At 49.8% G+C, this 23,674-nt stretch overlaps 1 protein-coding gene across 1 annotated transcript; it reads left to right on the forward strand.

Moving 5' to 3' along the window:
• The first annotated feature begins 1,431 nt into the window (after nucleotides 1-1,431).
• ABCD4 (ATP binding cassette subfamily D member 4) lies at nucleotides 1,432-22,602 on the forward strand. Its single transcript, XM_033187449.1, is given in 20 exon segments — nucleotides 1,432-1,591; nucleotides 6,917-7,035; nucleotides 7,494-7,508; nucleotides 7,511-7,620; nucleotides 10,310-10,449; nucleotides 11,897-12,013; nucleotides 12,355-12,480; nucleotides 13,141-13,191; nucleotides 15,048-15,142; nucleotides 15,421-15,542; nucleotides 15,649-15,740; nucleotides 15,915-16,004; nucleotides 18,120-18,328; nucleotides 18,501-18,592; nucleotides 19,098-19,134; nucleotides 19,842-19,891; nucleotides 20,353-20,405; nucleotides 20,722-20,798; nucleotides 21,759-21,874; nucleotides 22,046-22,602. Coding segments are annotated over 20 exon segments (1,818 nt in total). The 5' UTR covers nucleotides 1,432-1,553; the 3' UTR covers nucleotides 22,115-22,602.
• The last annotated feature ends 1,072 nt before the right edge of the window (nucleotides 22,603-23,674 follow it).

Consider the following 23,674-nt stretch of genomic DNA (forward strand, 5'->3'; position numbering starts at 1 on the left):
GTTAAATGCCTCTCTCTTTGGTTCTGGGGCAGTGGTTCTCAATGCTAGGGGGTGAAGTAAAGCTCCATTCCAGTAAAGCTGGAATTTTGGTCCTTTCTCCCCAAGGGACATTTGGCAATGTTTAGAGACATTTTGGGATGCCTGGGTCACAGGGAATGCTACTGGCATCTAGTGGGTAGAGGCCTGGGATACAGCCAAACATTCTACATTGCACAGGAAAGCCTACTCAACAAAGAATGATCAGGCCCCAAAACTTAATGGCACCAAGGCTGAGAACCCCTGCTGTAAGATATGTTTGTCACAGCACTTCATAAAGACAGCTGTAGGCCAGGCGAGGTGATTCACACCTGTAATCCCAGAACTTTGAGAGGCCGAGGTGGGCGGATCAACTGAGGTCGGGAGTTCGAGACCAGCCTGACCAACATGGAGAAACCCCGTCTCTACTAAAAATACAAAATTAGCAGGGCATGGTTGCACATGCCTGTAATCCTAGCTACTCAGGAGGCTGAGGTAGGAGAATCACTTGAACCCGGGAGGCTGAGGTTGCAGTGAGCCGATATAATGCCATTGCACTCTAGCCGGGTCAACAAGATCAAGACTCCGTCTCAAAAAAAAAAAAAAAGACAGCTGTAATTGTCAACTGATTGACCTACCCAGCTAGACTGCAACTTCCATAAAGACAAGTGATACATGTATGTTGTGGAGTGTTTGGCATGCTGTTGAAACTTAATAAGGATCGGAGGAAAGTCAGAAGATACATCCAGATTCAAATTTAGGGACCTGTGAGATCATGCTGTTTTGTTTTGTTTTGTTTTGTTTGAGCCATTTCCCACCTCCCTTTGGGTACTAATCAGTCAACTGATAAGCATTTCATTCATTCAACTATCTTATCCATCGATCATCATCATCTATTTATTTTTGAGACAGGGTCTCTCTCTGTCACCCATTGTGCAGTGGCACAATTACGGCTCACTGCAGCCTTGACCTTCCGGACCCAAGTGATTCTCCTGCCTCAGCCTCCAGAGTAGCTCGGACCACAGGCGCTCGCCACCATCCCCGGCTAATGTTTTTATCTTTTGTAAAGGTGGGGTCTTGCCATGTTGCCCAGGCTGGTCTCGAACTCCTGGGCTGAAGCGATCCTCCCGCCTTGGCCTTCCGAAGTGCTGGGATTGCAGGAGTGAGCCACCGCGCCCGGCTGGAATCCTAATTTATACTTTTTTAAAGATCATGCTGGCTCCTCTGGGAGAATATATAAAACATCTATTATACTCAGAATCTAAAACACTTGCCATAAGGTAGTTACACTCTGGGCGACCTATTGTCAAAAGGGAAGCCTCCCAGAAAAGATGGGGGCGCTGTAGCTGCCGGGTCAGCCGAGTCCACTCTCTGGTACTTTTAGAGACGTCGGTCGCTTCCGGGAGAGGCCGCGTCTCCCGCGCCTTCCTCTCTATCCGCCGCCGTCTCTGTGGTCCCCGGGGCCCCGCCCTTCCGTGGACTCTGCCCAGTGCTGGACTCGGGGCCGCCGGGTGCCAGAGTCCCTCGGGTCTCAGGTCATGGCGGTCCCGGGGCCGGCGCCCGGAGCTGGCTCCCGGTAAGCAGGGCGGTCGGGGAGGAGGTTTGGGAGCAGGAGTTCGGGGCTGTGGGGAATGGGGTCTCCTGCCTACCGTGCCTTGTCCGCCGCCCTGGCGCCCCCGTCTCGCACCCACGACTTCTGAGAGAAAGAGGAGCTCTCGAAGGGGCGTCCGCCCTCCCGCCCCTCGAGGCCGTTCCGCACCGGCCGCGGCCCCCTCCGTTCTTGGCCGGACTTGTGCCATCTCCTGCACCCGGTGTGGGACCCTCTCTCGCGCAACTGGCTTTCTTTTTTGAAAAAAAAAGAACCTCTGGTGCACAAAATTTAGTTAATCCTTCTCAGTTCTTGACACCCTGTGGGCCAATGCAAGGCTCCTTGTTTATTTTATCACTTCCTCTCTTCGTTCCCATTCCCAGACCCCTTTCACTCCCCTTTTCAGACAGCCACTCTGGTGTGTTATATAAGTGGCTTTACGGTCCAACTTGTGTAAATTTGTGCACGTGTTACTTTGAAATCTATATAGTGGTTTCGAATTCCTAGATAATATGCTGTGATTTTTCTTTAAACCTTTTTTCCCAACGTTGTGTTTTTGAGTCCATCCATGCTAGTCATCTTGTTTTCACTTCTGAGTGCTGCTATGTGCATAGACTTATTCCCCTAGTGGTGGATACCTAGATTTTTTTCTAATATTAACACCCCAGAGGCCACACTGTCATGAATATTTTGACAGTTGTCTCCTTGTGGATATTGGTGCATTTCTCTGGGTATCCACCCCAGAGTTGGGTCCTGGTCATATCTAATTTTGCTGGATTGTTCTTTGGAATGGTCACACCAGTTTATACTTCACGACAGATAGTACCTAAAGCTTCCTGTTTCCCAGTATCCCTCCATTGTCCGGTGGTGGTTGGTTTTGTAATGTTTATCAGTCTGGTGGGTGTAAGGTGGTATCCCATCGTGTACATTTTCTTTCTTCCTTTCCTTTCCCTTTCCCTTTCTCTTTCCCTTCCCTTTCCCTTTCCCTTTCCCTTTCCTTTCCCTTTCCTTTCCCTTTCCTTCTTTCGAGACGGAGTTTTTTTTGCTCTTGTTGCCTGGGCTGGAGTACAGTGGCACGATCTCGGCTCACTGCAACCTCCGCCTCTCGGGTTCAAGCGATTCTTCTGCCTCAGTCTCCTGAGTAGCTGGGATTACAGGCGTGCGCCACCATACCTAGCTAATTTTTTGTATTTTAGTAAAGATGGGGGGTTGACCAGTCTGGTCTCGAATTCCTGACCTCAGGTGATCCACCCGTCTCGGCCTCCCAAAGTGCAGGGATTACAAACGTGAGCCACTGCGCCCGGCCTGCATTTTCATGTGTTTATTAAACATGTGGGTTTTCCCTTTTTTGAATCGCCTGTTTATATCCTTTCCCACTTCTCTATGGATTTCCTATGTTCCTGGCTTGCAGGAATTCTTGTAGGCTCTAGATATTACATCCTGGCCATGCCTGGTGGCTCACACCTGTCATCCTAGCACTTTGGGAGGCTGAGGTGGTTGCACCACTGGAGTCCAGGAGTTCGAGACCAGCCTGGGCAACATGGTGAAACCCCATCTCTACCAAAAATACAAAAATTAGCTGAGCGTGTTGACGCATGCCCATACTCCCAGCCACTAAAGAGGGTGAGGTGGGAGAATAGCTTGAACCTGGGAGGCAGAGGTTGCCCTGAGCTGAGATTGCACCACTGCAGCCTGGGCAACGGAGCAAGACCTTGTCTCAAAAAAAAAAAAAAAAAAAAAAAAGATTTTAGGCCTGGCGCTGTGGCTCACGCCTGTAATCCCAGCACTTTGGGAGGCCGAGGCAGGCGGATCACCTGAGGTCAGGAGTTCAAGACCAGCCTGACCAATATGATGAAACCCCATCTCTACTAAAAATACAAAAATTAGCCGGGTGTAGAGACATGCGCCTGTAATCGCAGCTTATCCAGGAGGCTGAGACAGGAGAATCTCTTGAACCGGGGAGGCGGAGGTTGCAGTGAGCCGAGATGGCGCCATTGCACTCCAGTCTGGGCAATGAGCAAAACTCCGTCTCAAAAAAAAAAAAGAGAGATTTAAAGTCCTTGTTGGTTTTGCACTCTGCAGATACCACCTCCAAGTCTTTTAATCTATGGCACTGTGTTGAATAAAAACATTTAACTCTAATGAAGTTAAATTAATCAGTTTCCCTTATATAGGTTTTTAAGGTACCTTCATTAAGATATTTTTCTACATTTCTTTCTACTAACATAATAGTGTTACTTTTCACATTTAGATTTTTAATCCATTTGTAGTTTTTTAAGGTTTTTTTTTTTTCTTTTGGGGACGGAGTTTCGCTCTTGTTGCCCAGGTTCTTGTTGCAATGGCACAATCTCAGCTCACTGCAACTTCTGCCTCCCAAGTTCAAGCAATTCTCCTGCCTCAGCCTCCCAAGTAGCTGGGATTATAGGCATGTGCCACCAGGCCCGGCTAATTTTGTATTTTTAGTAGAGATGGGGTTTCACCATGTTGGTCAGACTGGTCTCAAACTCCTGACCTCAGGTGATCTGCCCACCTCGGCCTCCCAAAGTGCTGGGATTACAGGCATGAGCCATTGCTCCAGGCCTTAAGTTTATTTTTGTAAATGGTTTGAGATAATGACCTAAGATTTTTTCCACTGTTTTCGATTACCACCACACCTGACCCAATTAATAACTAATTAATTAGTTAAAAATTAGAGAAGCTGTATAGCATAGTTAAGAGTGCAGATTCTTGGAGCAGGTTGACTGTTCAAGCTCAAGGCTGCCACTCACCAGGTGGGTGACACAAGACAAGTTACTTCACCCATTTTTGCCTCCGTTCCTCATCCATAATATAGGATATAGTCCCTATTTCCTAGGGTCGTGGCCATTAAATGAATTACACATGTAAAACATTTAGAATAGGGCACATAGTGCATGCTTCATAAGTGCTGGCAGTTATTAGTATTAATGTGTCCTTTCTTGTGTTGTAACCTCTATTGTGTGCCTATGTGAACATAGGTGTTTGTTCTGTGGGTTTTTTGTGCGTGGTTTTTGTAGGGTTTTTTTTTTTTGTCTGTCTGTTCCATTGGTCTTTTCGTTCTTGTGTTAATACTATAGTATTATTCTAGCGCTGTAATTTGATATGTCTTAACCTGATGGTTTGGGTCTCTTCCTCCTCCTCTCCTGTTTTTCATAATTGCCCTAAGCTAGGGACCTTCTATATTTCCATACAAAGTTCCTCAGAGAAGTCCTGCTTTTGATTGGTATTATAATGAATTTATAGATTGCTTTTGTTTTTTGCTTTTTTTGAGGCAGGGTCTTGCTCTATCACCCAGACTGGAGTGCAGTGGCAAGATTTCTGTTCACTGCAGCCTTGACTTCCTGGGCTCAAGCAATCCTCCTGCCTCAGCCCTCTGAGTAGCTGGGACTACAGGTGTGCGCCACCATGCCCGGCTAATTCTTGTATTTTTTGTAGAGACAGGGTTTTTTGCCATGATTCCCAGGCGGGTCTCAAACTCCTGGGCTCAAGTGATCTGCCTGCCTGGGCCTCCCAAAGTACTGGGGATTACAGATGTAAGTCACCACGCCCGACCTATAGACTGCTTTTGTTAGAACTGAGGTCTTCGGGCTGGACGTGGTGGCTCATGCCTGTAATCCCAGTGCTTTGGGAGGCTGAGACAGGCAGATCATGAGTTTGAGACCAGCCTGGCCAACATGGTGAAAGCCTGTCTCTACTAAAAATATAAAAAATTAGCCAGGGGTGGTGGCAGGCACCTGTAATCCCAGCTACTCGGGAGGCTGAGGCAGGAGAATCGTTTGAACCTGGGAGGAGGAGGGTGCAGTGACCTGAGACCACACCACTGCACTCCAGCCTAGGCAAGAGAGCGAGACTCCATCTCAAAAAAAAAAAGAAAAGAAAGAAAGAACTGAGGTCTTCATAATGTTGGGTCAAGCCAGGCCTGTCTTTCTAGGTCTTCTTTCATGTCCTACAATAGAGCTTTTCATTTTCCCTTTAAAATGTCTAATATGTTATTTTATTTATTTATTTTTTTAAGAGACAGAGTCTCGCTTTGTCACTCAGGCTGGAGTGCAGTGGTGCCATCTCAGCTCACTGAAACCTCTGCCTCAAGAGTTCTAGCAATTCTCCTGTCTCAGCCTCCAGAGTAGCTGGGACTACAGGCGCATGCCGCCACGCCTGGCTAATGTTTTGTATTTTAGTAGAGATGGGATTTCACTGTGTTGCCCAGGGAGGTCTCGGACTCCTGAGCTCAGGTAGTCCAACCACCTCAGGCTCCCAAAGTGCTGGGATTACAGGCGTGAGACACTGTACCCGGCCAATATGTAAAAGTTAACTCCTGGATATTTGATAGTTTTTCTGTAGGTTTTTTGCTTATTTTCTTTATATTTTGTAATTGATTATTGCTGGTATAGAAGAACACTATTGATATTTGTATATCTAATGACATTGGTAAACTCTTTATTTTCAACAGTTTGTCTGTCAGTTTGCTTGTTTCCTGTGTAAATGATCACATCATCTGCCAGTAACAGTTTTGTTTGTTTTTTTTTTTTTTTTTTTTTTTTTTTGAGACGGAGTCTTGCTCTGTCACCCAGGCTGGAGTGCAGTGGCCGGATCTCAGCTCACTGCAAGCTCCGCCTCCCGGGTTCACGCTATTCTCCTGCCTCAGCTTCCAGAGTAGCTGGGACTACAGGCGCCCGCCACCTCGCCCGGCTAGTTTTTTTGTATTTTTTAGTAGAGACGGGGTTTCACCGTGTTAGCCAGGATGGTCTCGATCTCCTGACCTCGTTATCCGCCCGTCTCGGCCTCCCAAAGTGCTGGGATTACAGGCTTGAGCCACCGCGCCCGGCCTGTTTGTTTTTTGAGATGGAGTCTCACTCTGTTGCCCAGGCTAAAGTGCAGTGGCATGATCTCAGCTCACTTCAACTTCTGCCTCTTGAATTCATGCGGTTCTCCTGCCTCAGCCTCCCAAATAGCTGGGATTACAGGTGTGTGCCACCATGCCCAACTGATTTTGTGTTTTTAGTAGAGATGGGGTTTCACCATGTTGGCCAGGCTGGTCTCGAACTCCTGTCCTCAAGCAATCCTTTTGCCTCGGCCTCCCAAAGTGCTAGGATTACAGGCATGAGCCACCATGCTTGGCCAAAGAATTTCCTTTGTATCTGTGGTCTGTTCCCAGCCTACCATCTTCAGCATTCGGAAACTGTTCTTTCTGCATGGCCTGGACCCTTTACAGAACAATGTGGATACGCTTAATAACTACTCCCTAAGGCTTAATTACATCTTGGGCTTTTCTCTGCCTCCCCACCTTCTCTTCAGGCCGAGGTTGGATCTGCAATTTCTCCAGCGGTTCCTGCAGATACTGAAGGTTTTGTTTCCTTCTTGGTCATCACAGAATGCCTTGATGTTCCTGACCCTTTTGTGCCTGACCCTACTGGGTGAGTGAGTAAGCCCAGACTAGAGGAGAGAGGGGAGCTCTGGTTTGGGGTCCCTTTCCATCTTTTTTTTCCTGAGACGGAATTTCTTGTTGCCCCAGGCTGGAGTGCAGTGGCATGATGTCAGCTCACTGCAACCTCTGCCTTCGTGGTTCAAGCGATTCTCCTGCCTCAGCCTCCCGAGTAGCTGGGATTACAAGCACCCATCACCACGCCCGGCTAATCTTTGTATTTTTTAGTAGAGACCGGGTTTCACCATCTTGGCCAGGCTGATCTCGATCTCCTGACCTCAGATGATCCACCCTCCTCAGCCTCCCAAAGTGGTGGGATTACAGGCGTGAGCCACTGTGCCCAGCCCCGTTTCATCTCTTTGGGGTGCTGATGAGGCAGGGACTCAGGAAGAAGCCTCACTTCTTTTTAACCCCTCATCACTGATTTCTTACTCCTCTCCCTCCTTTCAGAGCAATTGGTGATCTACAAGTTGGCTTGATCCCCAGTCAGTACTATGGTGTCCTGGGAAACAAAGACTTGGAAGGGTTTAAGACTCTGACATTCCTGGCTGTCATGCTCATTGTTCTGAACTCCACGGTAAGATCTTTCCCTCTCTCTGTGTCTCTCTTCCTCTGCAGTCCAGTGTGATTGTAATGCCTAGTGGGACTTAGCCTCCAGGAAGCAGGAAGCAAGCTGTAGCGGTGTGTTTCCTCCCTTTTCTGGGAACTAAAGGGATAGTTGCCCTTATTAAGCACATTGATCTTGCTATTGGCCCACATGGAATTGATTCCTCAGATGTTTGAACTCCTGGGCCCAGGCCACAGGTTCTGGTTTAAATCAGCATTTAGCAGAACTGATCATTGCCCCTTCCCTTCCTAGAACTCTTGTTTCCGGCAGCTCATTAAAACTGGGCTCAGCAGCCAGAGTTGCTGCTCCTCCTCTGTGGGACCGAGGCTTTGACTTATCCTGGCACCATGTCATATCTCCCAGCCTTTGAACTGGTGCTTTCTTGCACAATGGCCCCCTCCCCTACCCCTCATTCAGTAGTGGGCTACCGCCTGCTCACTTTTCATCATCCCTCCGTTGTCACCTCTTTCAGGTCTTCCTCAGCTTTCTCCTTTGTGTCACCTCCCCCAAACTCTACCCTTTTTCTGTACTTAACTAATTCCTTGAGTTTACCTCTGCTGTAACACTCCTCACACCCTTGTAATTGTTTTCTGGCTAAACTGTGAGCTCATAATGTCCCTAGTGCTTAGCACATAGTTGCTCTGGAAGTGGTAAATGAGTCTGGCAGACTCAGGGCTCTGCCAGAACTCAAGCCTAATGCTCTCTGCCAGGCTGTGCCACCTGTTTTTTTTGGGGAAGCCACTTCTCGTCATACCATGGCCACTTTTGTTGGGTCTTCGTTCAGTAAGCACCTATGCATACAAATCTCTGTCCCAAGCTTGGGGGACAAAGGAGTAAGAACATAAATGGAATCAATAATATGTGCCGGGGTCCAGCCCTGGCGTGGCCAAGGTACCCCAGAGGGGAGAGGCAAGGTGGCGAGAGGCAATAAAGACACCAGACACAACATGCAAGAGGACACAGACAAGACTGCAGCCCAGCAAAAGGCTGACAGCCCTGAATGATTTTTACTACAGGCTTATATAGTATCTTATAGAACAATTGTCCATCAGCAGAGCATCAGGCGATTACATAATTATATATAGATTATCAGGATATTCTCAGAAGTTCATCAAGAACAGTTCTCTTCATGGATGGTCAGTTTGTTCCTCTTTCCTTGGTTACCCTTTTGGGGAATTTTGATCTTCTTTCTATGGAACTAGATAAGCAAGCTTAATGGTTAACATAACAAGGTCTTATATCAGACTTGGTGGCTCTTGCAGTTACAGGTGCTAGACGGGACCATTGTGTGGTCTTGAGGAAAAGGTCATAGGGACAATTATAGTAGCACAATTGGTTATAGGCTTTGAACTGGCACAGCAGTCTCTTATAAGTGTAAGGTTATACTTTAACATTGATTATATAACTATGTACAACAATTTTCCTTTTTTTTCTAATTTTAGTATTTTACTTTCATTTTTGTATAGGGCACCAAATTTAACATCCCTGTCGTCTTACTGTGTCCCACAAACTCAAATCTTTTTATAGAATTAACCTCCCATCTATTTACATCATTTTTTTCACCATTTATATAATCCCTAGAATAAGAAATAAGTTGGGAACTTAAAACATGACAAATTTTGCATAGAATTTTTGCCTTTAGGGGGATACCACATTAACCCATATTGTAGGGACAGGCCCAGGGCCAAGTTTTCCGAGGGTAATGTGGTAAGATCTCTCTTCTATCTTTTCAGCTCATGGGTATTGCCCTATTTTCCAGGATCTGGAGTGGGGGTGGGTAGTACTATTACCGAATGAGTAACACTCCCCAGACCTCACCGTGAATCCCCTCCAATAGTTGTCTGCATATATATGATCAACCAAATGCAAAGCAAAATAGCATAGATTATTCCAGCGATACAGAAGAGCCCACCAGCGCCACCTGCTGCACAGGCCTTGGAAATGGCCTTGCCAACATCCAGAGGGCTCAAAGCCTTGCTCGAGAGCAGCCTTATGCGATCAGGGCCCGGGTCGTCCCTCTCCTGCATGGCCTGCGCCAAATATGGTCTCCAGTTTTCAGAAGCTCATCTACTCTCAAAATAAGACAGTTTAGAAAGAGGCTTGAGGGTCTTGCTTCTGGTAAGCCGTTTAATGTTTGGTGAAGGAGGCCGGGCGTGGTGGCTCACACCTGTAATCCCAGCACTTAGGGAGGCCGAGGCGGGCAGATCACCTGAGGTCAGGAATTCCAGACCAGCCTGACCAACATGGAGAAACCCCGTCTCTACGAAAAATACAAAATTAGCTGGGCATGGTGGCACCTGCCTGTAATCCCAGCTACTCGGGAGGGTGAGGCAGGAGAATCACTTGAAACTGGGAGGCGGAGGTTGTGGTGAGCCAAGATCACGCCATTGCACTCCAGCCTGGGCAACAAGAGTAAAACTCCGGCTCAAAAAAAAAAAAAAAAAAAAATTTGGTGCAGGAATGAACACATGAGTCAGTGAGTGAGAAAGGGAAAGTCTCATGACTTGATGATTTAAACAAGAAAAGAGCGGAGTGGACAGAGTACTCATAGTCAGAGTAGGCTGGGATGGGTCAGTGGAGGCTCTTGCCAGCCATGAGCTTTGAGCTGAGATTTTCAGGAAGCCATCTCTCCCTTCCGCTTGCTTCCCCCTCTGCACAGCTGAAGAGCTTTGATCAGTTCACCTGCAACCTGCTGTATGTGAGCTGGAGGAAGGACCTCACTGAGCACCTCCACCGCCTCTACTTCCGGGGCCGTGTGTACTACACCCTCAATGTGCTGCGGGATGACATCGATAATCCGTAGGTGCCCCAACTCAGTCCTTTCTACACTCTGTTTGGTCCTTTCCATCTGGCCTAGCCCTGGAGACTCCTGGCGGCAGACCCCATGGAGATCGTCTACAGTTGTTTTCAAATGCTACTACCCAGAGTCATGGGGGAGGGTGCCCTGCAGAGGACCCCTGGAGAAGCTGCAGGGCTGCTAAAAAGAAGCCTGCCAGGTGCAGTGGCATGCACCTGTAGTCCCAACAACTTAGGAGGCTGAGGCAGGAGGATCACTTGAGTCCAGGAGTAGCACACTGTGAGCACGCTTGGGAATAGCCACTGTGCTCTAGCCTAGGCAGCATAGCAGAAACCCCCATCTCTTAAAAAAAAATGTCAGGAGCAGCTTCCTTTTGTCCTTTTCATTTTTTATATCTTAGTCTTCCAGTAAGGCACCCTCTAAAGAAAATGTCCTTGCTAGAAAAACTAGCTCTTAGATTTTCATCAGTAAAAAAAATACCACTGTCCAGGACTCAGTCTAGGATTCAAATCCCCATTCTATCACCACTCAGCTTATAGCTCTTAAAGTCACCAAGCCCCAGGTTCCCCTTCTGTAAAATGAGGATGATAATAGTTCCTATCTCAAAGGATGTAGTGAGGATGAAATGATATCATTCATGTAATGCACATGTACGGTGCCTGACACATAGCAAGTGTTCCATTGTAAGTTAGCTATTGTTAATTTACAGATGAGGAAGCTGAAGCCCAGAGATTGCAGGTGACTTGCCCAAGGTCACGTCGCTCATTGGGAATAGGAGTCAGTATGGCCCTAGTGGTGAGATGAGACGTATGGGGTCTCCTTCACACCCATCCCCTCACTCACCGCCTTCCTAGCAAGCACTTTGTTGCCTGGGATGCCTCTCAGCTCAAGCTGAGCTTTGGTGCAAAGATGCCTGGGAGGCTGCTGCTGCTACCTAACTTCTAGGCCCCTTTCTGATGGCTATGGCTTCCATCCTGCCTTTGCCCCCTGAGTAGCTGGTACTACAGGTGTGCCTCACAACCTGGAGCTTTCACAGCCAGATAACTAAAGGGGCCAGGGTAGGGTTTATATAAGAGAAATTTGGGAGGATTGAGATAAAGGGGATAGTTTTCTTCATCATCCAAAGAAAGCAGCTCATCTACCTTCAAGTTTTTCTTTGACTCTGCTCAGAGCTGGCTCAGGCCTCTGGGTGCTGGACCTTTCGGTTCCCACTTTTTCGGGGGATTAACTGAGGCACCATAAGATGCAACTCTCTAGAACCCTGTTTAAAGGCCCCAGGATTTAGTTGCCCCTAGGCAACCAGCCTTGTCTGGTTCCCTCTTCCCACAGGGTCAGTGCTCACAGCACTGCGAGGCAAGGTCAGGAGCAGAGGTGATGTGAAAGTGTCTTGCTCTCTCCACCTTTGGGCCCATCTGCCTGGGTCCAGCTACTCTGTGTCGTTGGCTCCAGGGACCAGCGCATCAGCCAGGACGTGGAGCGATTCTGCCGGCAGCTCAGCAGCATGGCCAGCAAGCTGATCGTCTCCCCGTTCACCCTCGTCTACTATACTTACCAGTGCTTCCAAAGGTGAAGCCTCCCTCTTCCCCAGCCTGGTGTTTCCCCAGAGGGTCCTCAGCTCTCCCAGGTCAAGGTCCAAGAGAAGCTTATTTCCCTTCTCTCCCACCTAAACCTTAGGGAGTCTTCCCATCCCATGTGCTCAGGCCCCTGCCCTTCCTTTGGCCCTGTGTTGCAGTGTCACGGGTATCCTGGCTCTGACAGCTCATGCCAGATGCCCCTACATAGGAGCAGACGACCCACTGGGCTACTCAGATTGGACAGGGGCTACCCGAGAGGGGACAGGAGTAAGGGCTGAGGCCTGTGGGGATAGGTGGCACCCCACACCCTCTCTCCCTCTCTCTGTATTGCAGCACAGGCTGGCTCGGACCTGTGAGCATCTTTGGGTATTTCATCCTGGGGACCGTGGTGAACAAAACTTTGATGGGCCCCATTGTGACGAAGCTGGTGCATCAGGAGAAGCTGGAGGGAGATTTTAGGTGTGTCTCCCTCACTTGAGGTTTCTGGGCTGGGGCATAATGGTTAAAGAAGGGGATGTGGAGTAAGACTGCCTAAGTTCAAATCCTAGCTGTGCCAGTTACTAGCTGTGTGATCTTGGAGAGGTCTTTAACCTCTCCAGGCTTCAATGTTCTTGTCTCTAAAGTGGAAATGGTACCGTTGCCTACCAACAGGATTGGGAGGATTAATGAGATCATACCTGAGAAGGACTGAGAACTGTGTCTGGCTTGCCATCACCATCATCATTGTCATCTCTTAGCCTTCTCACTGCCCTAGCGTAACCACCCTGTCTTGGATCAGTTAGGTGTAGCAGCCGATGGATCCAGCGCCTACCCTGTGCTTCTTGTCCCCCTCCTTCAGGCCAGGCCCTGGGAGAAGGAGATGCTGTGAGCAGGAATACCCCCGTCCTCTCTGCGGAAAGCTGAGGGACAGCCCTGTCTCTGCAGAGCTCCTGCCACACCACCTAGCCCCGGGGTTTTCTACCCAGTAACAGTCCAGGAAAGGGTCAGACTGAGGCAGCCACAGTTTTCAGGCAGAGCCGGGCTCCACTTTGCAGGGGGGGTCTTCTTGATCCAGGACTCCAACAGGAGTGGGGCCAGTACTCCCTGTGGTCAGCACACATTTCCCTTTGGTCCGCCCAGGTTCAAGCACATGCAGATTCGGGTGAATGCAGAGCCTGCCGCTTTCTACAGGTGAGTCTGGAGAGATGGTTCCCCTTCTGCCTTGCCAGAGCTGAGAGTGGAGAAGGAAAGATGAATCCTACAACTCTCCCACCACCACCGAGCTCAGGGGCTGAGTGTTGTCACACTTGGCTGTGACCCTCTCCCTCTACCTCCCCTGCCCTTGTCTGCCTTGTCCTTGGGTACAGGGGTTTGCTTCTGAAGCTGGTGGTTCCTTATTGTGGCCAGCTTTAGTCTTAGTGGCCTAGAGTAGGGCCTGAAATTGTCGAATGAATGCCTCGTCCTCTTGCTGGTGACTAAGATACACCTCTGCCTCTGCTCTTCTGTCTGTTAAGAAGCTTTCTTGCCAGTGCCTGAGGTCCAGGCCTGATCCTTTGTCTCTGTAGTGTGGGATGGAACGGGAGCTTCTCAGAAAACCAGGAGACCTCCTCACAATGCTGTCTCATGGAGCTAAGCGTCTGGTCTCCTGACGGCAGTAGCAGGAGCAGCAGCGGCATGAAATCCCATCTCTTCCCTCTGGGGCCAGCGCCAGTCCCTGTGCTCTGCCTTATGTGAGGCCTCTGAAATCAGCATTAGGATTGATAGTGTAGGTGGAGGTTTGCGTTTAAGTGGAAGCTACTGCTTGGCTCACCTGTAGTTGGGGTGGATCTGATAGCCCTGGGACCTTTGCTCCTTAGTCTCTGCTGCAGTTTGCAACCTCTACCACTTGAGGGCACCAAGAATACTGGGAATCTGCACTGGGGTGGGATTGTGAGGTGGGCAGGGCTGGGTGTGGAAAAAAATTGCTTTTGGAGGCTGGGCATGGTGGCTCACGCCTATAATCCCAGCGCTTTGGGAGGCTGAGGCAGGTGGATTGCCTGAGGTGAAGAGTTCGAAACCAGCCTGGCCAACATACTGAAACCCTGTCTCTACTAAAAATACAAAAAATTAGCTGGGCGTGGTGGTGGGCACCTGTAACCCCAGCTAATTGGGAGGCTGAGGCAGGAGATCACTTGAACCCGGGAGGTGGAGGTTGCAGTAAGCGGAGGTCCTGCCATTGCACTCCAGCCTGGGTGACAGAGCAAGACTCCATCCCAAAAAAAAAAAAAAAAGGAAAAGTTCTTTTGGATTCTGTAACCTCTGTTCATGAAGCTCTGGGGAAGGCAGGTTAGTTCTTAGAGTTCCAGATGAGTTCTTCTGTGGCCTCTGTGTAAAATCTGAAATGCCCCCTCTCTCCTCCCTCCGCTTTTTCTGCCTTAGCGGATTTCTTCCCATCCTTGAAACCCCGGATCACCTCCTCTGGAGAGCCTTCCCAGACTCCCTTAATGGCTAAGCCTATCTGCTGCCATGGCCCTGAGGGCACACTTAGTACTCCTGATTCCAAATGATTTCTCATCTCTTTATTGCACTAGCTAACTAGTGCAGTGCCTGGTACACCTAGTGACTGCTTTGTGTATGTTTATTTAACAATAGTTTTTATTTATTGAGGGCTCCTTATATTTATTGAGGGCTTGGCACTTTATATTTAGAAACTTTTAATTTTCACTCTAACTTATTACGTAGGTATTAGTGGCTCCATTTTATAGATGAAAAAACTGAGGCTTGGAGGCTTAAGTAGCCTGCCTGTGTCACCCAGCTAGTAACTGGGTGAGGATTAGAGCCAGGATTTGAACGAGGTCTGTCCAACTCTAGAGTTTCTGTTCTTCACACAGACAATACTATAAGGCATGACTGAAGCTGTGAATGGGTGCTAGTGGTAGACAGAGCTTGAAACCAAGATCATTTGGATGGCCTTGGTTTCTAAAGAAGGGTGTGATATGGGACAGGGGGCCCCCCCAACCTGGCAGAACCTCTTCAGCCCTGTGGACATCCCAGCCTTTCCTTGTCAGAGCTGGGCATGTGGAGCACATGAGGACAGACCGCAGGCTGCAGAGACTCCTTCAGACCCAGAGGGAGCTGATGTCCAAGGAGCTCTGGCTGTACAGTAGGCGAGGGGGCCCAGGGAAGGGGGAACCATGGGGTTGGACTGGTCTGCTTCCCTTCCCACACCTCTCTGCCTCCTGTCTGCAAGGATAAATATGCTGTGATGAAGGAATTCACCGGGGGCCGGGGACTGTTGCCTTTCTGTGAGTATCCTCAGGAGAATGAGGATCCAGGGAAGGCACGTGGCCCTATTTGGCGTGCTGCTCCCCGTTTTAGGGTTGTGTCCCCTGCAGGGCATGTGGATGGTTCCTGGGTATCTCACGCATCTGTCTTCTACAGTCGGCATCAACACCTTTGACTATCTGGGCAGCATCCTGAGTTACGTTGTCATCGCAATCCCCATTTTCAGCGGGGTCTATGGAGACCTGAGTCCTGCAGAGCTTAGCACCCTGGTCAGCAAGGTGAGACTCCCTTTTAGTGACCCCTCATGCTCTCCTCCTCCGTCCTTTGGCCCAGTGCCTGTGGGCTGGAGTCGAGACCTGCTTGACTACTCCCCATCCTGTCCAGAATGCCTTTGTGTGCATCTACCTCATCAGCTGCTTCACCCAACTCATCGACCTGTCCACAACGCTCTCGGATGTGGCTGGCTACACGCACAGGTGAGGCCAGGTCCCACCCCTCTGGCTCCTGAGCAAAGTGTGTGCTGCTGGAAGAAGTGGCTGAGTGAAAAAAGGAACAGAGACATACCATGTACTCGTGGGTGTGATATAGGAAAAGGAATTCGCCTTCACCTGGCCCCCAGACCCTGCCTCAGATTTTCTTTTCTTGCTCAGGATTGGGCAGCTTCGGGAGACGCTGCTGGACATGTCCCTGAAGTCGCAGGACTGTGAGATCCTAGGCGAGAGCGAGTGGGGCTTGGACAAGTGAGTAGTGGGCTGGCAGAGCAGTAGTTGAGGCTGCAGGCTCTGGCATCACCTGGCTTGGGTTACCCTGGAGCCCTGCCCTTTCCCAGTGGGCAGCAGAGTTGTGAGGAGTAGATGGAAATGGAATGCCAGGCACATGTAAGTTCACAGTCGATGTTGCTATTCCGGCATCTGTTCTGTTAATTTACACCATTCCCCCCGGCCAGTGGAAGCAAAGTACACACACTTTCTGCCTGAGATAACAGGAATCTGCAGTGTCCTCCTCTTCCTGTGCTTCCTTCTCCCACTGAGTCCTTTCCCTGCCCCTTTCCTTGGGGCATATCTGTCTTTGTTCTCCCACCTCACTTAGCCCCAGAGATGTCTGTATTCGTGTATCTGTGTGGATCTGTAATGTTTCTGTGCATTCAGGATTTGTTTGCTCTCCACACTTTCCTTGGGCAGATTACCTAACTGTTCTGTTTCTTCATGTCTGAAAAGGAGGTCATAATGGAACCTTCCTTCACTTGTTGTAAGGATTAGATATCATCATCCGTGGAAAGTGCTTGGACAGTGGCCACATCATAAGCTTTCAAAAATCAATCTGAATTCCAGGGCCTACACTCAACTTGCTTTTCTTAGGAGTTAATGCCTTAACTGTTGCTTCTGTTCCAAATGAAAGCTTCATGCAACCATGAGTTCAGAGGCTAGGCATAAAGGAGGGTCTGTAGGAAACTGGAATTGCTGTTCTGTGGGTTGCCAGGCATCCATGCAGAGCCTGAAACTCCAGAACCGTTTAGCTTTAACCACTCCCATTCTTTTTTTTTTTTTTTTTTTTTTTTCTTTTTTTTGAGGCAGAGTCTCGCTCTGTCGCCCGGACTGGAGTGCAGTGGCCAGATCTCAGCTCACTGCAAGCTCCGCCTCCGGGTTTACGCCATTCTCCTGCCTCAGCCTCCCGAGTAGCTGGGACTACAGGCGCCCGCCACCTCGCCCGGCTAGTTTTTGTATTTTTAGTAGAGACGGGGTTTCACCGTGTTAGCCAGGATGGTCTCGATCTCCTGACCTCGTGATCCGCCCGTCTCGGCCTCCCAAAGTGCTGGGATTACAGGCTTGAGCCACCGCGCCCGGCCGCCATTCTTGTTATTAGTACTCTGGTCATACTGTGACACCATGAAGACCCACCAGCATTAGAGTTAGATGAATACCGCTCTGTGACCTGGGCAGTTACTTAGCCACCTGACTCTTAGTGTCCTCATCTGTGATGATATTTGAGATTCATGGGCGTTAGACTGATTAAGATCAGTCCCATAAGGGGCTTTGTCCAGCCAGGCACAGAGTAGAAGTTCCACCCCTACCCCTGTATTAATGTGCTCAGGCTGCTGTGACAGAATACCACAAGCCGGGTAGCTTAAACACTAGAAATTAGTTTTTTCACAATTCTGGATGCTTAATGGTCCACAATCAAGTTGTCATCAGGGTTGGTTTCTTCTGAGGCCACTCCTTAGCTTGTAGATGGCCACCTTGTTGCTGTGTCCTCGTGTGGCCTTTCCTCTGTATATGCATGCCCCTGCCACCTCTGTCTTCAAAGGACACCAGTCATAGTGGATTAGGGTCCCGCCCCAACAGCTTCATGTTAACATCATCTCTTTAAAGACCCTGCCTCCAGCCGGGCACAGAAGCTTCCACCTATAATCCCACCACTTTGGGAGGCTGAGGTGGGCGGATCACCTGAGGTCACAAGTTCAAGACCAGACTGGCCAACATAGCGAAACCCTGTGTCTACTAAAAATATGGACGCAGTGGTGGGCACCTGCAATCCAGCTACTCAGGAAGCTGGGACAGGAAAATCGCTTGAACCGAGGAGGTGAAGGTTGCAGTGAGCCAAGATTGCACTACTGCACTCAAGCCTGGGTGACAAGAGCAAGAGTTTCTCTCAAAAAAAAAAAAAAAAAAAAGACCCTGCCTCCAAATGCGGTTACATTCTGAGGCACTGGGGGCTGGGACTTCAGCATGTGATTTTGGGAGGATGCAAGTCAGCCCATAACAATCCACAGGTGGTGGCTCCCAGGAGCAGTGCCTCCCCCACAGCAATACTGACCCTGTCCATCTTCCTCACGCCCCCTCTCTTCTCTGACACAGAGCCTCAGGGTGGCCAGCGGCAGAGCCAGCAGACACAGCGTTTCTCCTTGAGCGGGTCTCCATCTCTGCCCCCTCCTCTGACAAACCCCTAATCAAGGATCTGAGCCTAAAGATCTCTGAGGGACAGAGCCTGCTCATCACAGGCAACACGGGCACTGGCAAGACCTCCTTGCTCCGGGTTCTGGGCGGCCTCTGGACAAGTACACGGGGTGAGAGCCAGGCCCTCCCTGCCTCTGACCCAGCCTGGGCCCTAGGGGTGGAGTGAGGGCGGGGACAGTGTAGTAGAATCCATTCTTTTCTGTTGGGGAATGAGGAAGAGAGGAGACAGGCAGTTGCCTCTTCTGGGAGATCTCACAATGAAGGTTTCTGTGGGCTCTGCAGGCTCAGTGCAGATGCTGACGGACTTTGGGCCCCATGGGGTGCTATTCCTGCCACAAAAGCCATTCTTCACTGACGGGACCCTTCGGGAGCAGGTCAGCCTAGTTCAGGGGGCCCACTCCTCCCTCCTCAGCCCCACTCGCCCACAGCTGGGACCTTTGGCACTGTGACAGGTCTCAGGCCCTAGAATCAGGGCAAAAGGTGAGGTAGTAAAGTGGCCCAGGCCTGGGACCTGCTGGCTCTAAGAACCTTGTATTCACATCCATGGATTGGGCCCACTACTCAGAGCAGCTCCTGAGGCAGGTAAATGGGACAAGGACTCACGCCAGATATCCCACGCATAAACACCCGAGGTGGGTTTGTGGGGCCCCTGCCCTCAGGAGGCTGTTCGACTCTTCCCACTAAACACACTTCTGAAGGTTGTAGGGACCTTGCCCTGCTGTCTGCGGGCCAGAGCCTCTCCCATCTGACCCGGGCCAGGCATTCCCACCTCTCCTCCTTGGGAGGTTCCAGTGGGTTCTGGAGGGAGGGTGAGCTGTGTGCAGCTCCATCTCTTGCTCGCCCTCCTCCTAGGCTGGTGTGGTTTTTTTCTTTTCTCAGGTGATATATCCTCTGAAGGAGGTCTACCCCGACTCAGGTGAGCTGGTCCTCCTTAGGTCATGTCCTCTCCTTCTGTCGCGGTTGTCCTTGCTCTACCTGACTGTGGCCTCACCTGTGCCCTTTGGGAGAGGCCCCAGCGAAGCCACTGATTCAAGGAAGAGGGACTCCTCTCCTCTTCCTTTGACTGTTCTGGGGTCTGCACCCAGATCTCACCTCATTCTGTCTTTCCGTCCTTAAGGAGAGACGCCCATTGGGTCAAGGGAAGTGATGCCTTCCTTCACCCACCTCTTTCCTTACCCAGGGCTGCAACCTGTGACTTCAGAGGCTTCACCCAGCATTCTGGGGCTCCCACCCCTGCCATGATCCATCATGGGCCCTGTCTATTCTTTTTTTATTTTTGAGATGCAGTTTCACTCTGTCACCCAGACTGGAGTGCAGTGGTGTGATCTCAGCTCACTGCAACCTCCACCTCCCGGGTTCAAGCAATTCTCCTGCCTCAGCCTCTTAAGTAGCTGGGACTACAGTTGCATGCCACCACGCCTGCCTAATTTTTGTATATTTAATAGAGACAGGGTTTCACCATGTTGGCCAGGGTGGTCTCCATCTCCTGACCTTGTGATCCACCCGCCTCGGCCTTCCAAAGTGCTGGGATTACAGGCCTGAGCCACTGTGCCCAGCCTTGCCCTGTCTGTTTTGACCAGCCAGGAGCTCTGGCTTTTTGCAGACGGCTTCTCTGTTGTGCAGGTTCTGCTGATGATGAGAGGATCTTGAGGTTCTTGGAATTGGCAGGTCTGGTAAGTGGGGGCAGGGACCCTCAGGACCCAAGCCCACCTGGGAGCACCAGCTACAGGTAGGCAGGTGCTGGCCCTGCTGTGCCTGGGCCCAGGACTGGAAGTCTGAACCTGGGGTGGAGAATGGGAGTATCAATTGACTGTGTGTGCTATTGGCCAGGTTTAGGCAGGAAGCGGGTAGTGCTCTCACCGGAGAACTTTAAAACAAGAATAGGACTGACAAAGGCAGTTTGCTTTTTTGTTATCACCATACTCCAGCAAGTCTAAACAGTGTCATTGGTAGAATGTTCGTCTCTGGCTAGGGCAGACTGTCCCACAGCCCCCCACGTTGGTATGCCACTGGGGCATATATTTGTCTTAGAGATGTGTGTGTGTGCGCGCTGGGGAGTGAGGGAGGTTCCCCATGATGGCAGGTAGCAGGGCTGGCCATTTCATGGACATCGTGCCTTCTGGGTCTGTTACAGTCGAACTTGGTGGCAAGGACAGAGGGTCTGGACCAGCAGGTGGACTGGAACTGGTAAGAACAGAGCTTGGGAGCTTCAGAGATAGCTCCACCATAAAGACCATTGGTTTCAGGGTCCCTGTCAAGGAATGGAACGGCTCCTGACCCCAAAGTCCAGATATTTGGTCAATCGGGTGCAAGTTTATGTCCTTGGGAATAGAGTTCTGCCTCACTCTGTGAGGGCTGTAGGCCTATGGTTGAAAGGGGAGGGGCTTCTATCTCCTGGGGCTCACCTCTGTACAGAGAAACCTCTTCCCACCCAGACCATTCTAGGTAAAAGCTAAGCTATATCCTTCCTCCTCCAGCAGTCCTCTCCCCTCCCTTTCCTCAGGTATGATGTTCTGTCCCCAGGGGAGATGCAACGGCTCTCCTTTGCCCGACTCTTCTACCTGCAACCGAAGTACGCAGGTGAGGTCTGCCTTGTGGCTGCACATGCCATGTGTTGTCTGCACTCACGGGTGTAGCAGCATGTGTTCACAGGTACCCAGGCACACCTGTGCATGACTGGGCTTCTCCGAGTTCCCTGCTGGAGAGGACAGCAGGCCCTGTCCGTGTAAACAGTGCTTGGCATCTTCAGAGTAACACTGAATATGCTGTACTGCCTGCTCATAAGCTTTCTTTTCTTTTTTTTTTTTGAGACAGAGTCTCACTCTGTCACCCAGGCTGGAGTACAGTGGCACAGTCATGGCTCAGTGCAGCCTGGAAATCCCAGGCTTGAGTGATCCTCCCACCTCAGCCTCCGAGCAGCCGGGACTACAGGCATGTGCCACCACACCCTGCTAATTTTTTTATTTTTATTTTTGTAGAGACAGGGTCATGCTATGTTTTCCAGGCTGGTCTGGAGCTCCTAGACTCAGGCCGTCCTCCCACATTGGCCTCCCAAAGTGCTGGGATTACAGGCATGAACCACCATGCCCAGCTCATAAGCTTTTTGCCTGGCAGTAGCTGGAGCCAAGAGCCAACCTTGAAGGGTTGTAATTTTATGCTCCTCTGGCTCCATCATCAAATGAATGGGCACCCATCCTCCTCTCCTGCCAAGCTGTGCCTGGCAGGGGGATGGGTGTGGACTTTTCCAAAGACTGACATTCTTGCAGGGGCTGGGATTCCCTGGATTGAGTGGTCCCAGGAAGTAGCTGGTGCTTTTCGGTAGAAGCTGAGAGATTTCATGCAGCTGCTCACAGGCGATTCCCTCACAGAGTCTGGCCCTCTGCTCCTCTGACCCATCCTTCTCCCTGAGGCAGGGCTTCTGGAAGCCAGAGCAGCTTTCAGCCTCCCCTGGGTCCCAGCTGGGGTTCAGTGTGGGTTGGAGGAGAAGCAGCGGCAGCAGAGGGCAGGGCTTTGATCTCTTCCTCCGTGCTCTGCCCTCAGTGCTTGATGAAGCCACCAGTGCCCTGACAGAGGAGGTGGAGAATGAGCTCTATCGCATCGGCCAGCAGCTGGGGATGACGTTCATCAGTGTGGGACATCGGCAGAGCCTTGAGAAGGTACCTGTGCTCACAAGGATGGCGTAAGGAGGAGAGAGAACCCAAAGGCTGAGCCTGGCCAGAGCCAGAGGCCCCTCAAAACAGGGAGTAGCAGTAGCAGAGAGAACTGAGTGGCCTCCTGTGCTGGTGGCCAGGGCAACCTGATCTCCGTGTGGTGGTGGTCTCTTGTAGTTTCATTCCTTCGTTCTGAAACTCTGTGGAGGAGGAAGATGGGAGCTGATGAGAATCAAAGTGGAATGAAGCTCCAGCTTTTAGAAGGAGAGCCACGCTCTGGAGGGTCGGCAGCCCTCAGGAGCGACCAGGAGGACTGGCGGGGAAGATCGAGCTCAGGTTCGCCACATAGGTCCTGTGCAGGAGCCCTGGCGGTGTTGGTCTGAGCCCAGGTCTGGGTTTCTGTGGGGGACACTGAGTCTCCCAGTGTTCAGTCTCCCAGGACTCTGCTGCCTCAGCCAGAGCCTCCATATGCTTGAAGTGTTGATTACCTACAAATGATTTCAGATCGTGTTTGCTAAAGAGAAATCTGGAAGTGTGAGATCTATAAGAAATGAAAGGTCAGGGTGGAAAGCGATCTCTTGGAGTCAAGAGATCTGGAAATCTTTTAATCAGTTATATTGTGCAGCAATAGATTTTTAACTTTAATTAACTGACCATTTAAGTTTTTTTTATAAGTTTTTTACAAAGAAAAGTTAAACATTAAAAAGAGTTACAGCTTTCTGTCTTCTCTGTCATGGAATGATCTTTTTTATTGAATCTCCAGACTTGTATTTGAGAGCTTGGTGGAAAGGGAAGCATGCTCTGCTGTTGCCCAGGGTTTTTCACTTCTCCCTACATCTCCCTTTCCATTCATCAGTGTTGCGTGGTTAGAACCTGAACCACTAACCTCTTAGGGACCTTTGGTCTGTCCTATCTTAACCCAAATGAAAGTAAATCCCTTTCCCCTTAGCCAAAATAAAGTTGGGTTTTTTTTTTAAAAAAATAGTCTATATTGGGGAAAAACAACAACAAATTAAACAGACAAAACCCAGAAAGCAGGAAGCATGAGGTGGAGTTACTATGCCCAAAGTCCTCACTCAGACCAGTGCCCCTCCAGTTCAGTTGTCTACGTATTACCTCCCTCACTTTCATGATGTTTGCCAGGCTTCTGTACTTCTTGTACTTGAGTTACTTAATTTTTGTTTGTTGGTTTGTTTTGAGACGGAGTCTTGCTCTGTCACCCAGGCTGGAGTGCAGTGGCGTGATCTCGGCTCACTACAAGCTCCGCCTCCCGGGTTCATGCCATTCTCCTGGCTCAGCCTCCTGAGTAGCTGGGACTACAGGCGCCCGCCACCATGCAATTTTTTGTATTTTTAGTAGAGAGGGGGTTTCACCATGTTAGCCAGGATGGTTTTGATCTCCTGACCTCGTGATCCACCCACCTCAGCCTCCCAAAGTGCTGGGATTACAGGCGTGAGCCACCATGCCCGGCAAGTTAACTTAATATTTTAAAAACAAACTTACCTTTTAAGTTTACATGGATTTTTAAGTGAAATTTTACACTTCACATAAATGGAAAGTAACTAAAAATAAATACAAGAAAAAACACCAGTGTTATTAAATTACAGCTAGATGCTGTTACCTGCATAGACTCTGGGCCTGAGGCTTGTTCTTTTTGTAAAAAAGGGAGGTGAGGAGTTAGACAGACTGGCACTCAACTGAGATTTTTCTCCTTAATAACATTAGAAAGATGGAGCAAGAGTTGTATTTTCTCACTGTAAAATTTAAGATTGTTTAACGCCGCCTTGGTACCACTTAAAAATGGCT

This window comes from Trachypithecus francoisi, unplaced genomic scaffold (genome assembly GCF_009764315.1).
Source record: "Trachypithecus francoisi isolate TF-2019V2 unplaced genomic scaffold, Tfra_2.0 Lachesis_group3, whole genome shotgun sequence".
Lineage (NCBI taxonomy): Eukaryota > Metazoa > Chordata > Mammalia > Primates > Cercopithecidae > Trachypithecus > Trachypithecus francoisi.